Consider the following 17299-nt stretch of genomic DNA (forward strand, 5'->3'; position numbering starts at 1 on the left):
TACAAAAGGACAAAGTCCCTTTTATGCCAGAACTTGTTCCCTCATCTGAGTGAACCAGAGGTTTGTGCAAGCTTTGATCTGAATGAGCCAGAGGTTCTCCTATCTGTGCAGCCATGGGCATGTCTCCAGGCACAACACCCTTTGCTAGTTCCCTTCTCAGTGCCTGCAGCTTGGCTTTTTTTCCCAGGATGCTTTTTACATTATGTGGGTGTGAGGCACTGACCAGTGGGCTGATGGCTCTCCAGGGATCCTTCCTGCTATTTACCTAAGGCAAGCTAACTGACTACTTCCAGTGTCATCGTCATCTTTTGATCCTTAGATGGCTCACTGTCACCTCTGAATATAGCTGATATCAAGAGTTAAAGGGGAAAGGGATAATATCCTCTTGACATTTCAGATATTCCTTCAGCTCGAATACTATTGGCAAGAAATCAGCCAGTTGTCCACCTCTAGCTGTAAGAGAGCCTTGGAAATGCACTAAGAATTCTCAACACCCATGTTCCAGGCTAAACACTCTATTATCATGGAAGAAAGGAAGAAAAAATTGGGGGGCAGCTAATAGTCTGTCACAGGAACAAAAATGAAGGTCATCCTGCAATGAGCAGAGTTAAGCAAATAATAAGTTGCCATTAGTTTTAGGGTAGGTGGTGCTATTTTATCTAATACTTGTAGGTCATATATACTTACCAGTGTATAAAAAGTCCAGGTGTACAAAGAATGGATTACAAAAAGTCTTTAATGTATGTAATGAGGAAATGATATTTAAAAGAAAACAATCACCCTCCCCTTTCTCTGAAAGCACGCTGACCACAAATTCCACTCAGCCTGCCAGCTCACACTTTCATCTTCTTTACCAAAACTTCCCTCCTTTATATCACAATATTAAAAGGGGAACTGAGAAAGCACTTTTCAGACAAATCAATACGTACCCAGCATGACAGCATAGATTAGTAAACCACAGCAAAGTTTATTCATGTGCAAGGGACATAAAAATACATTAATCGTTTGTTTTTCTAGGCTGCTGGTATACGCTTTCAAAATGTTTAAATTAAATACAACCAATAATACAGCTAGATGCCGCATTGCAATGAACCCTAATGCTATTTAGCAGCTTTAAAATGCTTTCAACTGAAACCAATTACATTTTCATATACATAGATATATTACATAGAAATTACCTATAGTTCTTCTTAAAAATTCTACGACGTTAACATGAAACTTTATTAGAATTAAGATTCTGTAGGGTAAACCTGATAAAGCCTTAAATTTAATTATGTTAGAGTAATGTCTTCTTAAGAAATAGTAGATAGGATAAAATAATTTACAGATTTATCTGCCTTTAAACTGGAAGGAATTTTAGGTAATCACCTGGCTCAGCCTACTTCCTAAAGCCACATAGTTCTATGATTTCCCCTTCGTTCAGCTGTTTTCTATCTAAAGAGATATCCAGGCGATTTCCTGTGTAATCATGAGACAGTCAAGTGCAAGTTAATTTCCTAAGAAACCTCACTCCAAGATCCACTGTACGTATTGAGCAACATATATTAAGTTTGCATAATGAAAATACATGACAAACATTGTATTTAGTGTTTTGGCTCCACTTTTAATTAGTGAATCATAGCTCCTATGCTGAGGAAACATATTATGTATAGATTAATATAAATAAATTAATGTATTGACTAAGTGAAATGCATCCAGTTCAATGGAAATGTGCATTCCATTCAGAGCCATACTTTGGAAAAAAGGAAAAGGAATATAAATAAGCAAAATATAATTCAGAGGAGGTTGGTATATTTGAAGTTGGAGCATCTTGGCTTGAATGTCTTTATATATGACTCAGAAGCCTATCAAAAGGGCTCTGAGCCTCAGACACAAGATCAATGTCTTCTTTGTAAGTGTCCCTTACCCAAAAATGGCTCTGCAGGAGTGTCCTTGGACAACCAGGACATATAGACAGCTTCTGCAGGAACTCTTGGCTCTAGAATTTGGGACTGAGGGAGACCCAGTGAGCCTATCATGATGAGTGCAACCAGATCTGGAAGAAGCCAATGCTGGGTACCTCATGATCTCATCGGCAAGCCGGTGTAGGAGAAGGAGAGGCTGCAGTGGCCCTGCTGATCTGGAAGATCTTCTCTGCTGCTTCTGTACACCTGGAGCTGTCTGACTAAGACAGGCCTTCCAGAGATTTGGTGGTGATGGAGTGAAACATATGTTCCAAGGAAATGTTTACTATGCCAGGCAGAAAGCAATCGCTGGTCTCTCACTGGAACATGATGAAAGGGTCCATTCCAACGACGGGTCCATCAGTCAGAAGAAGGTACGATGGCTGAAGTAAAATTAAGGTGCCTGCTCTCCAGTTTTCTGCCATACAACATGCTTGTACAACAGAAATCTGGGAACACTGCAGAGCAAACGGTGCATGTAGATGTTCCAAACAACATCTGATCTAGTTAAGACAAGGCACCTGATCAGAGTAGCTACAGTTAATTATATCTATTTTGTATTAGGCTTAAGACCATCTGCAGGACCTTTTCTCTGGAGGGGCTGGCATCAACCACATGGCAGCCAGGATTCTCCATCCGCTGGTAGGACATTTCTACCCTGGGGACAGGCAAAACACAAAGTGTTGGTCAACTTTTACACACAGCTATTTCCACTAATATTCTTTTCCTACCACAGTAAAAAGCTTGAAATAAGTTTCCCATCTCACTTATCTCACTGTAACTAGCTGTGCTCACAGAAGACACTGATGCATTTTAATAAATAATAAATGAATGATAATGTTTAATAGCTAGCATTTGTTTTCTGCCAAGTATTAGCATTTTATATGATTTTTCTCTTTTAGTTCTCAGAGTAACCTTAGAAGGGAGACTACTGTCATCCCTGTTTTACAGAGAGCAACTGAAGCTCAAAGAATTTAGGCGATTTGCTTGGTGGCAAATATCCTCCCCAGTCTATGCCCTGAATAATTTTCATACAAGCCAGAGTCCTTAACATATGCATGGTTTTCACCGATGACTCCTCTAATATTTTGCCAGAAATCTACACATCCTTTCCATGCCAGCTGGCCTTCATATGTATACAGAGTGATTAGTGCCTATTTCTTTATGGAATCATTATAGCACTGGGGTTAAAACAGAGGCATCAAGGTATCATCTGCACTCCCAACTCTGGTTGACCTCTTCCTAGCCAAGTGAGTTGGTCAAATCTCTTATCCTCTCTGTGCCTCAGTTTCTTCTTCTGCAAAATGAAGACTGAAACAATACCTTCCTTGCAAATGTGGACTGAGGTTTAATGGAATTAATACAAGCAATTGGAGTAGTATAGTAACTTTACCCACAGAAGCCACCATTATTTATATTATAACATTACTATGTTATGATAACAGTGCTATCATTGTTTAGAGAAAATATTTCTGCTTCAGTTTTTAAAGGCAGTGCTGTAGAACTGATTCATAGTCATAAGGCAGGGGGCCTGGCCAGACTCTCTTCTGCCCTCGTGTTTATAACTTTCTAATCAAAACAAACACACTGGCTGCAAAATCAGAAAGATTTTAATCCTGGTTTTACTACCGAAGAGCTATGTACATTTAGACTAATCACTGAATCCTTTGAGCCTTAATGTAAACTGTAAAACACGGTTAATGTTTTCTTGCAAGGATGACATAACATCAGTAAAATGCCTGACACATGGGAAGCACCTAATAGGTAAATGTTACTATGAGCTCGTCATCTAGTGCTCTGTGGGGAAGCTGAGGCACAGAGTGACTTACTCTCTTCTCCAGGTGCAGCTGCTCCTAGCACAGCCAGGACCAGCAGCAGGGTCTGATCCCCAGTCTGATGACCTTTGCTTTAAGATAACAATGCTGCAGCCCTGTGGTGACAAGCCCATTGAAAGGGGCTAAAGTCACTTAGAGGAAGTTGCCTCTTGCATTTGAAAACTGGAAACAGTATCACTTCCTCACAACCCTAAAGCCAGTGCCAGCGTCTCCTCTCCCTTCAGGAACGCCTGCTGCTTGCACTGCATCAGGACACCTACTTTTGACGAAACACACTGTTGGCCTCGAGTTCTGCTTCTTCTCTGGTCTTCTCCACGCCCCGGCCCTGCAGCCTTTGCAGCCTCTCCTCGGGACTCACGGTGAGCAGCAGGATGAGGTCAGGTTTCAGCAGGTCCTCTGGCCACTGGTATACAGGGTGATGGGCTGGGGGCAGGTGCTGGAGACCTCCACTCACCTCAGTGGCTATGGCATAGGTGGCCGTGCTGTGCCAGTACCTCAGAAGGAAAGGAGTAGTGAGTTCTCTGTCTGCAGAAGTCAAAACAGCATCTGCAAATCAGCAGCTGGGAATAATAAAACCAGGGTTGGCTCTACAGAAGTTTTTCTCGTATTGTATAAGTTAAATAAAATTGGGTTGTATAAACTAAAAAAAGTTATACAATATTGTTTAAAAAATAAAATCGACAACAGTAACAACGCAGTGTGTTCTTCACGCAGCCCCACTGACCCATCTCAAACTCCTGTTTAGTGTGGCCTCCTCCATTGTATCTTTTTTGTCCTGCTGTACACGTTCCTCTAAGAAAGAACAGAGGGTGATGGAGGACGATGAGCCTGTTCGGTAGTTCATTTGTATTTAAGGGCTGTGTCTTGGCAGATTAAAAACCTGGAAAGGCCATGTCAGTTCCTATACCGTTTTCACATTAAACTTGCCAATGAAATTCACATTCTGGGAACTGAGTAGACGGCTCTTTGTGTCTCCCCACTATCCAGTCTGCTGCTGGTGCCTCAGTAGGAGACACGGAGACAAATGCGCCCCGCATAGCTCCATGAAAGTCCCCCAAGCCCAAGCAAGTCAGTTGCTCTTTCTGCTGGCTGTTATAAAAAATGCTTTTGGGGGAGGAAAACAACATCATTACCATAAACAAAACTCAAATCAGCCTCCATTTAAAAATGCCTAGTGGCATCTTACTACCTACAGGAAATGCTTGGCCTCCAGTTAAGACCCAGAACATCCCTCCTAGTCTGTACCTGCACACCTTTTCCTCTGGTGAGAGTGAGGTTGTCAGCCAACAAAATTCTCCTCTCCCTTCAGACTCCCAGGAAGACCCCAAGCAAGACGGATTGTTTTCTCGTCCGTACTCTCAAAACCTTTATACCCGACTTACTGAAAAACTCCTCAGTGTAAATTAGAGCTACGTGTTACAAGTTAATATCCCTGGTCTCCACCATTCAGTAATTTCTTGAGTGGGAAATCTGTTTTAGTAATGCATCTGTTTTAGTAATGCAATGAATGTTCTTTGGGTGTATAAATGAATAAATGAATTAAAATGATTTCATGTATTGGCATAGCTTATTAGACTCTTGCTATGTTCATGCTATCTTCCAGTTTTCAGTGACCAAATGGACAATTCAGATCCAATGTAAAAGAACCATCACCCACAATAAATATTTATGATATAAACATTCCAACGTAGAAGTACCCAGGGGCCCCTCCTCATCTGTATTTTCAAATTACCACCTTCAATTATTTAAAGTCCTAAAATTTTGATCATTTTAGAATTGAACTCCTCTCCACAGTGAAAAGTACACAGTGGTATCCGCATAATATATTCCCTGTGTCACCTGACCTGTGCTTCATTCTGCCTCTGCTCCCCTACTTGCTTGTAGATGTAGCTAAAAGTCATCTAAGCTGATACAGTCTCAATTTCCTTATCTGGAAAACAGAGATGATACAAGCTTTGTTTTCCTTACATGATTGTTGCAAATACAGACAAGTGCTTACAAAAGAACTGTATCATACTGTTATTATGAGATAAATATCTAATTCTTATCAGACACTGGTTATAACTAAAGCCGCATCATTGCAAATCATAACGGAACACAGGACAGCAGTGACAAGGACAAGAGTAAAAAATTCACTTGGGAGTTAAAAATCCCAATGCCATCCATCTTTCAAAGCCCTTGTTCACCTCCAAAAGTGTGCTCTGAGAGCTTCAGGCCACTGCCAGCTCCTGTGAATTCTGCCTGGACACCTTCCTATATGTTACTTACTCAACTCCCCTCACTCACAAGCTAGTACTTTCACCTTCTCTAGCAGATGGAGTTTGTCCCCCATGCTCAGAAAAGCCAATAAGGGTCTCAGTTTTCCTTTTCTGGCACTTAAACTATAATTTACATCATGATCTGCACATGTTCCAGATTCGCTGAATTAAATACCTACCTATGAAAGCAGAATCTGATATCATCTGAATTTTCAAAATCTTCTTTATTGTAGAAAACTCACCAGCAAGAATAGATTTCCAAAGGTAATAGGAATAATTAGGTCTCCAACCTTAACCACAGCTCCCATCAAAAATTCCTGTCTCATATTTTTCAGCTAGATGATGGTGTTGTCTAAAATGGATTTCATTAAAATCTTTAAACATGAACAAAACCCACAAAGACAACAAATAACTGCTCTTTTCTTTTCATCTGACAAGGTGATACAGCATTTCTTTAAAGAATTAAATTGCAGACAATTCACACACACAAAGAAGACAAATCAAGGGAAAGAATTAGGGACCTGTTTTCTATAGAGTTCTCCCACTGACAACAGGGCTGCTTGTTTTAAACAATCACACCCTTAGGCCATCAATTTCAGATGCTTCCCACTATTTAGTCTTCTCCAATCCTGCCATCAGGGCAGCCACATTAGTTCAAATCAAAAGCAATTTGCCAATGCATTATACACAGCTCCTATAATAATGCTTTACATTTTAACAGCAATTTCCTATCTTCAGGGCACGTCCGCACACATCAAGTCACTGGATCTTCATCATAAGTCTCGACAGTAGGCAGGGAAGGGGCATGAGTGTCCCCACTTAACAGATCAGAAAACTGGACACAGAGCATAGAAATCCCTGCCTGCACATGGAAGCCAGCACTGCTTCAGGATCCACTGGCATCCTAGGAAATAATGTGCCTAGGAAAGTCACACCCTACTAGGAAAACCTTAGTCTTTCTCTTTGAAATAAAGAGGGCTGTATCAAAAAATGTATCAATATGGTTTGGTTCTTTGTCCCCACTGAAATCTCACCTCAAATAGTATTAGGTTGGTGCAAAAGTCATTGCAGTTTTTGCCATTAGGAGTAGCATCAGGGGCCGGGCGCGGTGGCTCACGCCTGTAATCCCAGCACTTTGGGAGGCCAAGGCGGGTGGATCACGAGGTCAAGAGATCGAGACCATTCTGGTCAACATGGTGAAACCCCGTCTCTACTAAAAATACAAAAAATTAGCTGGGCATGGTGGTGTGTGCCTGTAATCCCAGCTACTTAGGAGGCTGAGGCAGGAGAATTGCCTGAACCCAGGAGGCGGAGGTTGCGGTGAGCCGAGATCACGCCATTGTACTCCAGCCTGGGTAACAAGAGCAAAACTCCATCTCAAAAAAAAAAAAAAAAAGAGTAACACCAAAAACCGCAATGACTTTTGCACTAACCTAGTAATTTCCACTGTTGGAGATGAGGCCTGGTGGTTGTGGACTGGATCATGGGGGCGGACTCCCCCGTTGCTGTTTTCGTGATGGTGAGTTGTCACAAAATCTGGGTATTTAAAAGTGTGTAGCCCTTCCTGCTTCACTCACTCTCTCTCTCTCCTGTTGCCATTGCTTCCCCTTCACCTTCTGCCATGACTGTACATTTCCTGACGCCTCCCCAGCCATGCCTCCCATATAGCCATGCAGAACTGTCAGTCAACTAAACCTCTTTTCTTTATAGATTATCTAGTCTCAGGATGTCTTTATAGCAGTGTAAGGATGAACTAACACAGATATCACATATGATAACATCAGGCATGTTAACAACAGGACAAAAACATTTTCTAGGAAAAGCCTTCCCATAAAGGAACAAGATTTCTTACCCTCTTCAGTTCATCCTAAGATTCCACATAACTTGCCAACTTTGAAATTATTATTGTGGGCCTGGTGTGGTGGCTCATTCTTGTAATCTCAGCATTTTGGGAGACCGAGGCAGGCTGATCACCTGAGGTTGGGAGTTTGAGACTAGCCTGACCTACATGGAGAAACCCCATCTCTACTAAAAATACAAAATTAGCTGGGTGTGGAGTTGGGTGTGGTGGCACATGCCTGTAATCCCAGCTACTAGGGAGGGTGAGGCAGGAGAATTGCTTGAGCCCCAGAGGCAGAGGTTGCTGTGAGCCAAGATTGCACCATTGCACTCCAGCCTGGGCAACAAGAACAAAACTCCATGTCAAAAAAAAAAAAAAAAAAAAAAAAAAAAAAAAAAAAAGAAAAGAAAAGAAAAGAAAAGAAAGAAAGAAAGAAAAAAAAAGAAAAAGAAAGGAATCGTTATTGTGTTATCCCCACTGCCAACCTTATTGCCATCCCAGGGTTAAAACTACTCATGAGCCATCAGCCATCACAGTCTAGACTGCAACAACCTTCAAGCTGATTCTGTTTCCTTTCTTGTCCCTCCCCCACCACACACTTTATTCTCCACATACACTCAGGGTGGTCTCTTGAGGGAATATTTCAGACATACAGAAAAGTGTACAGAGAAAGATACTGTTTCAAGAAAGGAGTAGTAGTTCTGTGTACAGATACCACAAATCAGCTTTTAAGTGACAAACTTACCCATCAGGAACAAGTGGAAAAGCTAGAGAAGTCAAAATTAAAGCCTGGTAATTCTAAATGCCAGCAGGGCTGGTAGTCACAGAGAATTGGCAGACACTGCTGTGGGGAGCGGAGGAGACTCAACATTCTTTCGCTCTCTTTAGAATACTTTTGCAATACCTACCAAACCTGAGCAGCCACAAGACCCATGCCCCTGCAGCTCTGCTCCTGGAATCTACGCAACAGAATTACAACCACACGTGCACCAAAACTGTATAAAGGCTAGTTCACGACAACAGAGGCAAATCTGAAAAACACATGTGGCATGTGCCAGGCCTCCATGCACAAGCCTGGAGCCTCAAAGTCTGAGGTCCTGCTTGCCTCAGCTGATGTCTCCCACCCACCGCCTGCGTCCGCTGTTGACCGTGACTGCTTCCCTGGACAAGCCCCTCACCCAACCCTGCCATCTTAACTGTTGTTATGACGATGTAAATACCTCTGTCCAACCCTGCCATTGTAACTGAACTCGTGGTCCTGTATACTCCTTGCTCCCTAACCTCCACCACTGTAACTGATCTTACTCTACAACACCCCCGCCCCCCAAAAAACTACCCAAATCGATAAAACCAACTCCTATCCCACTGCCCTTCGCTAATGTGCTTTTCGGCCTTAGCCCACCTGCACCCAGGTGAATAAACAGCCATGTTGCTTACACAAAGCCTATTTGGAAGGTCTCTTCTTTCAAAGCACGTGTTTTTTTCAACAGTATGAAAGAAGTCAGGGGCAAATAGAACTCAATACCTAACAAATAGTTGCATTTGTAGGCAGTTTAAGAACGGGCAGAACTAACATATGGCTACGGCAGTTGGAACAGTTCCTACCCCTAGGGAGGAAATGGGCAGTGACTGGGTGGGGGCAGAATGGGGGTGTAGGGGCTGTGGCAGACTCTCATTCTTGATCTGAGCGCAAGTGACTTGACTCTGTTCACTTCTTGAAATTCCTTGAGATTCACATTTATCATTAATGTTCTTTTCCAAATATGCCATACTTCAATGCAATCGCTTATCTTTACAAAAATAAGTAAATCTTCAGAGAGAATACAATGAGTACTCAAGAAATATTAAGAAATAATCCAATTGCAATCAAAGCCCTTCTGAACACCTTATCAACCACATTTATCTCTGCTTCTCAGAGCACAACTTTCTTACTGTTCAGCATCCTTTCACCTCTCTACTCTTTGCAGTATGGATAACTGTGGGTGGATTCTACTGAACATCTTTTGGCAACTTGACATTTTCATTCAACATTATGGTTTTGTAATGCGTGTGCCCTCGTGCATTCCACAGCGTGTTTACACTGCTCTATGGTTCCCCGCTTTGTAAATATGCTGGTATTTATGCTCTGTTCTGTTGTTGGGCTTTCGGTTTTTCAAATTCTGCAATGGTATAAAGGAAGCTGAAAGCAACTTTTGTGAGTGTTTCTGCAGCAGGCAGGAGCGATCTTCCACTTTGCTACATCTTCTCAAACTGCTCTCCAAGTGATTGTGCCAGTATCACATGATATGCTCTGACCAGCATCATATGCAAGTTTTTACTGATCCATATCATATGAGGAAACTTTTAGTTACAGTAGTTTTCACCAACCAGATGGGAATAAAATAGAATCTCACAGTGGCCATAATTTTCTTATTCCTGAGTCCTCATGATGTAAATTCAGTATGATCTGCTTGTCATGTCCTTTCTCTTTTCTTACAGCATTTTTAAAGCTATTTATTTATTTTTTTCTTTTTCTTTTTTGTGCTTTTCGTTTTATTGTTTTGGGGATTTCTATTTCTTTTCTTTTTTTTTTTTTTTTTGAGACAAGGCCCTCCTTTGCTCACTGCAGCCTCAACCTCCTGGGCTCAACGGATTCCTTCTCGAGTCTACTAAGTAGCTGGGACTACAGGTGAGTGCCACCATGACCAGCTACTTTTCATTACTTTTTGTAGAGATGAGGGTTCACTAGGTTACCAAGGCTGGTCTTGAACTCTTGGGCTCAAGCATTCTTCCCACCTCAGCCTTCCAAAGTACTGGGATTACAGGTGTGAGCCACTGCACCTGACCTAAAGCTGTTTCTTACAGCTGAATTTTTAAGGTATAAATCAGCTTATGTCTCTCCTTCATCAGAAACATTCCAGTGGCTCCCCAGTGCACTCAGAAGAAAATTCACTCTATGCCATGGCCTACAAGCCTTACAGACCCATTCATCTACAAATCACCTCCTCATCTACTATGTTTCCAGAACATAGAACATCTTCTAGTCATCAAATACATTAAATTATTTCAGTCGTAGTTTCATTCTTGCAGATTTCTCTCTCCACAGTGCTTTCTGTTACCTGGAATTTTCACTTTTTTTTTTTTTTTTTTTTTTTTTTTAGATCAGGACTCTGACTAATGGTAGTGTCTCAGACAGGCCTTCCTAAACCGTATCTCGTCAGGAGTTAGCCAATCTCTAGCACATTACTTTGATTTTTCCCCTTCCCTGCGTTTATCATGCTTTGATATTATCTTACCTCATCTTATGTATTATCTTATGTATTTGCTCACTTGATAATTTTCTTCTCCTACAATGTTAAGTTTGCTCCATGAAAGCAGGGAATTATCTATCTCATTGATGTGATGTGGCTCTGTTCCTACCCGAATCTCACCTTGAATTCTCATGTGTTGTGGGAGTGACCTGGTGGGAGGTAATTAAATCAAGGAGGGAGGTCTTTCCCATGCTGTTTTCATGGTTGTTAATAGGTCTCATGAGACCTGATGGTTTTAAAAAGGGGAGTGTCTCTGCACACGCTCTCTACTCTTGTCTGCTGCCATGTGAGATGTACCTTTTACCTTCCACCATGATCGTGAGGTCTCCCCAGTTTACAGAAGAAAGAGCTTTAATGGACTCACAGTTCCACTGGACTATAAGTCCATTAAACCTCTTTCTTTTGTAAATTGTCCAGTCTTGGGTATGTCTTTATCAGCAACATGAAAATGGACTAATACACTCATTTATCATTCAATCCTCTAAACTGAGACTAGTTTTTGACACACAGGAGGTGTCCAATAAGTATTTGTTGAATAAACCAATGAACAAATAAATAACTGAAAGTATAGACTCATTAAGGTCTCCAATATGCTATTTCCAGCTTACCTTTTTGAGATCTATATTACTCATCAGTAAACTCAGAATAACATTTAATATTCACCTACCCAAATTATAATTCCAGATATTAGTATTATATATGCAATTCTCTAGCAAATGCCAGGCACTGCGGTAGGTAATTAACAATTCATAAGCAGCATTCCTATTATTATCATAATACAGTTTGACTTAAACACAATTTTGTCATGGCATATACATACACACACACACACACACACACACACACACACATACACACACACACAAACTTATATATTAGGGAGAAAATACCTAATTCAAGGCATCTTATACCTACCTGTCTACAATCACAGGAGACTTGGCAGATTCTTTAGCTATTTCGGAGGCCACAATATAATTGCCCAAAGAGTAAAAAGCTCTTCTAATGATAGCTGGTTCATCATCAAAGATGTTCCTCCACTGGCCAATGCAAGAAGGTGGTGACTTTAAGAGGACAGCCTTAAGCGAATCTGCAACTGACTGGGTCACTGTGGTTTTACCTGCAGGTCACACACAAAGTATACACATCTTAACCATAGCCCAGAAGTTCATATTGACTTAGAAAGAGCAAAGACATTCTCTCCACCTGCAAATCAAAGGAGTAGACTAAACAACAGGATTCTTTATAAAATGATAGAGACCTACAGGGAGTTAGGATTCCTCTGCGTGCTGTTAGGAAATCTGGAGGAAGCAATTTTGGTTAGTGATCAAATCCAGGGTTGGGAGTCCAGATACAAGAGGCCCTTTGATGTATGACTTTCATTCCTGGCAGCCCAGCTACTGCTTACCCTCTTACCATGTTCCCCAACCTGAGGACATTCTCTCCTCTTTCTCTGTCTATAGTTGACAAACCCAAGCCTGGCATCCACGGCGACTCTTCTCACCCCTCCTCTCTTTCTACCTTCTCCATATCCTGCTTCCACTTCTGTGTAATCCCTTTCCAATTTCCAGCCCTGGTTCTACCACTCACTCCTGCGCTTGCCCCTTTGGGCTCGGCCTTTAGAGCTTTTGTGTCTGCTTTAGGCTTCAGCTTCCTCCTCAAAGGCACGGCTTAGGCCTCCCTGACTTTCTGAGTCCCCCTTGAACAGCCTTGGGTGACAGATTAGCCCCTTGTCAGAGCCCATCTCACAATTCTCAGCTGCTGCCTGCAGCTCAGGACAGGTGGTGATGAGATGATTTACTCCAGCATGCTGCGCACTAACTTCTCTGACCTCCCACTGTTTCAATTTATTTACATGTTTCTCTATCACACACTTACCACTTTATTGCCAACTGTCTATTTTCTTTTTTTCTTGGATTGTCAGGATAGGTCCTAACAGTAGCTACCATTTCAGTGTCTACTAAGATCCAAGTACTCAGCACATTGTGCTCCTAATTCTCCTAGTGACCCTGCAAAACAGTTATTATTTAATCATCTTACAGATGAAGAAACTGAGCACTGGAGAAGTGCACAAATGTACCCAAACTCACCCTCCTGGCAAGCCTGGGGGCAGGATGCAAATGCAGGGCAAACAGAAACACTAGCCTGTGTTCTTTCTGCCACGCTATGCTATCTCCCTGTAACGTCTATATGTGTGGATGCTGTGCTGAGGTTGAATTTTTATATCTCCTGTAATCCCACCAAATCTAAATTAGCTGTAGGCACAAAATAAATGATCAGCAAAACGTATCAGCTGAAGGGCTGATGGTGTTCCAATTCCCTCTGTGGCTGAAAGAAACTATGACTGGTTCGGGCACAGCCAGTACACTTGAGTGGACAGCTGGTCCCCTGAAGGCCAAGACATGGCCTGATCATTCAAATGGAGCCAGGATGGTCAACATGGGCCACCACCTGTGCTGCATCTGTTTAGTGGGGTACACAAGAGCCTCTATATGAAAGTTGTCTTTTATTTGTTAAAAGTACAAGTCTGTACCCTTCAAGTTTACACTGGAACGGAAACTCCTGTGCTGAACCACGGGATGCTAGAGTTCTCCAAGACCAGCCCTCTCCTCAGTGTCTCCTCTGCCACAGGAGCAGCATTGCCGACCCTTTTGTGTTTTGGTCTAATGTGAGCACATCCATTGTATTATGAGCTAAGTTTGACAGCTCAGAAGACTTTTTTCCCTTCCATTTCCTAGGTCTTCCACAGTTTGCTCCAAAAGAATCCCTGAATTTCCTGTGGTTCCTGGACACGCCACCCTGGTTCAAGTCCTTACAACTTTAACTTTGCCCATGTTATTTCTTCTGTCTAGAGGACCTTTCCTGCTTTCATCACCTCACAACTCCTACTTGTACTTAAAATACAAACCAGGTATCACCCCTGACCATGCACGCCGCGCCACAAACCCCCCCAGAGGCCAGATTCAGTGCACTTCCTGCGTTCCACTAGAGCATTAACGCTCCGCATCCACATCTCACGCTGCTTCACACTGAAGGTCTTATTCATCTCTGCACTGCAGGGCCTGCCTCACACACAGCCTGCCACACAGTAAGGGGACACATAAGGCTCCATATAAAGGAACGATTTCTGTTTCTGCAACTAATCAGTTAATGTCATTGCCTATAACTAAAAGGTAATATTATCTTACCAGTGGCATCCAGTCCTTCGATGGCAACAACCTGGAACTTTCCTCTCTGGACCTGTTTCGGGCACCGGTCAACTAGGTCAAGCACCGCCCGGGCTTCAGGAATAAAGGAGGTACACTGTAAAACAACACCTATCCATCAGCAGTGAAGCCAGTGGTTGTTGCAGAAATCACACCTAAATTGCTGAGGACAAGACTGCCGAATGCTAATAAGGCCTAAGTTATACTGAGCACCCTGCCAGGCCATGGGAATTCAGAGTAGTTTGAAGCTAAGATGGGCTGCAGTGTTTTCTTTTATATTGAATAGCTGAGGTTCGAAAAAGCTGTCCCTGTCTGGATCGCTCGGTAGCCTGCTGCCCTCACTGAGCAGCTTTGAGACAGACCAGGCAAGGCACGTCATCATGATGTCCTGTGACACAGAAACCATGGAACTACAGGCCCGCTGGGAACATTGTGTCACAAGAATGGGTAATCAGCTACACAGTGGGCTGCATGTGCAACATGTCCTCTCCTAGTCTCTCAGAGGGCTGAGAAAAAGAGCCAAGCACTGCAATCATGAAGCCAGCAGAGCAGCGTCCCCCTGGGAATCCCCAGTTCCTCAATGTGCATTATCTCACTGCATGCTCACAGCATCTCACAGCGAGGTCCAGGCACTTACTTATGTGCTCGCTCTGAGCAAGGCAATCTTCTAAGTGCTTTACAAGTATTCAGCCAATCTCTGTGATCGCTCTGGGGAAGGGGAGAGGGGACTATTATTATTCCCATCTTATGAATTAAGGAAACGGAGGCAGAGAGTTGAAGAAACTACTTCGAAGCGACACAGTTAATAAATGCCAGAGTTTGCATTTAAAGACAAATGGCTGATATTGCACTCTTAACTGCTCTACAAGGCTGTGGGATAGGTTGGAAAATATTCCCAAGATCCATGGGGCATCCTCAGGGGTCATCCTTGTCACAGGACATCTGCCTAGCCTGCGGTCAGAAAGAATCTTCAGTCTCTGTCTTTGAGTACCTGCTGTGAGTCAGATGTCTCCGTAATCATCAGGACAACACCCCAAGATGGGAATTGTACAAGCCAAAGAGGAAAACAGAGCAACTGAGTGCCCTGCACAGGTTCACGCCAGTCGGTAGGTAAACACTATTTAAGTCTAAGTTTCTTTCTTTTTCTTTTTTTTTTTTTTTTTGAGACGGAGTTTCGCTCTTGTTACCCAGGCTGGAGTGCAATGGCGCGATCTCGGCTCACCGCAACCTCCGCCTGCTGGGTTCAGGCAATTCTCCTGCCTCAGCCTCCTGAGTAGCTGGGATTACAGGCACGCGTGACCATGCCCAGCTGATTTTTTGTATTTTTAGTAGAGACGGGGTTTCACCATGTTGACCAGGATGGTCTCGATCTCTTGACCTCGTGATCCACCCGCCTCGACCTCCCAAAGTGCTGGGATTACAGGCTTGAGCCACCGCGCCCGGCCTAAGTCTAAGTTTCTTAAACCTCCTAAACTAACGCATTTTCTTTTTCACCCCACGATCCTCGAACGGTGATCAAAAGCAAATAAATTACTTCCCAGCTGACATCATCTTCCCTCCCTCCAGGCAGCCCCTTTACCCCTCCTTAGTGCTGTCCGATGCTTTTAGAAAAAGCATGGCACAGCTTGGTGCTGGGCTCTGTCCCGCATCACGTTGCATGACTTGTAAACAAGAATCTTGAAAGAGCTGCCTGACACACAGGCCACCTTCCCTACCTGATTTGTGAACAGAAATAAACAAACCACCCAGGCAAGAACCGGCTTTACAGAGGAGCCTCTTGGTCCAGTTCTCTGGTCTGAAGGGTTCCGAGGCCACGCTGGGCGCTGGAAAGGGACAGAACTCTTACCTCCTCCAACACGGCCCGGGCGACTTCCCTGTTCGGGAAGACAACGGAACTGGCCAGGTCTGGCACGACCGGGTGCAGCGGGGGCTCCGGGGTGGGCACGACGCGTGCGCAGCCCACCTGAAGGCACCGGCCTCCCTGCACCTCCCAGAGGCGCTGCCACAGCTGGCCGGGCGGATCGGCCTCGAACTCTCCCAGGTGTGTGCGCGGTGCCTCCTGGCAGGCGCTCAGAAGCTCCAGGAGCGCGCGCCGGGTGTCTGGGTCATCCTGGGGGTCGCGCAGCAGGAAGCCGTGCTGCGCGCCGCCGGCCTGGCCGCCCGGGCAGTAGCAGAGCAGCCTGAGCAGCTGGCACCGCCGGAAGGGGCCGCGGCGCAGCTGGTGGAGCAGGCGGTGGTGCAGCCGCGCCGCCCGGACCCGCGCCCCGCAACCGGCGCCCGGGGCCACAGGCACGCACAGCGAGTAGCTGCGCTCCGGAGGCCCCAGCAGCGCCGCCAGGCGGGGGTCGGGGGCGTCCGCGTGGCCGGGGGCGTCGGCGCGCAGGGCGAAGTGAGCCAGGCTGCAGTCGGGGAGCTCCAGGACGAAGCGGCGCGGCGGAGCCATGGCCCTAGCGCAGACCCCGCGCCGCCCGACTCGTGGCCCCGAGAGTCGCCCGCGCAGGAGCGGGCGGGCGAAGGCCATGGGCGCGCCGGGCGGTCGACCCCGCCCTCGGCCGCGCCTCGAAAACCAAACCCGTGGAGGTGGGGGGAGCGAGGCGACGGCGGGAAAAGGAAAGCGAAGCCCTGAGGGAAAACGAAAGCGAAGCGCTGCGGGAAAACGAAACCCCGGCGGGGCAGGAGCCCTGTGGAAAGGGCGCCCTTCCGGCCTCGCCTCTTCGCCGCGAGATCTGCGCGGTAAACAGCAGGCGCTCGGGAGCAAACGCTCGGCCTCGAGGCCCCAGGTGCGCGGCGCACCGAATGAGGACCTGGGCTCTCGGCCCCAAGGTAGCTCCCTGTGCGTTCTGTGGGTGACTGGTGGCCCCGACCCTGGTTTGACTTCCTCTGCGGCTTCTGCCGGGTGCATGGAGTGGGGGCGGGGTGCACGCGCGCGA

At 44.9% G+C, this 17299-nt stretch overlaps 1 protein-coding gene across 3 annotated transcripts; it reads right to left on the bottom strand.

The window, feature by feature from the left end:
- Nucleotides 1-943: 943 nt before the first annotated feature.
- CMPK2 (cytidine/uridine monophosphate kinase 2) lies at nucleotides 944-17184 on the bottom strand. 3 transcript variants are annotated; one of them, XM_039460612.2, is made up of 5 exons: nucleotides 16216-17103; nucleotides 14352-14466; nucleotides 12082-12283; nucleotides 4039-4272; nucleotides 944-2601 (listed from the first exon to the last, which is right to left on the bottom strand). In XM_039460612.2, exons 1-5 carry the CDS (start codon nucleotides 16888-16890, stop codon nucleotides 2484-2486), a joined length of 1344 nt encoding a protein of 447 aa, XP_039316546.2. In that variant the 5' UTR covers nucleotides 16891-17103; the 3' UTR covers nucleotides 944-2483. The 3 variants fall into 3 exon arrangements, with proteins under 3 accessions (XP_039316546.2, XP_074249692.1, XP_074249697.1); XM_074393591.1 differs by lacking the exons at nucleotides 944-2601; nucleotides 4039-4272 and adding exons at nucleotides 5715-6388; nucleotides 7889-8231 and having other exon boundaries at nucleotides 16216-17184; XM_074393596.1 differs by lacking the exons at nucleotides 944-2601; nucleotides 4039-4272 and adding an exon at nucleotides 7982-8212 and having other exon boundaries at nucleotides 16216-17174.
- Between the last annotated feature and the right edge of the window lie 115 nt (nucleotides 17185-17299).

Source organism: Saimiri boliviensis, chromosome 1 (assembly GCF_048565385.1).
Source record: "Saimiri boliviensis isolate mSaiBol1 chromosome 1, mSaiBol1.pri, whole genome shotgun sequence".
NCBI lineage: Eukaryota > Metazoa > Chordata > Mammalia > Primates > Cebidae > Saimiri > Saimiri boliviensis.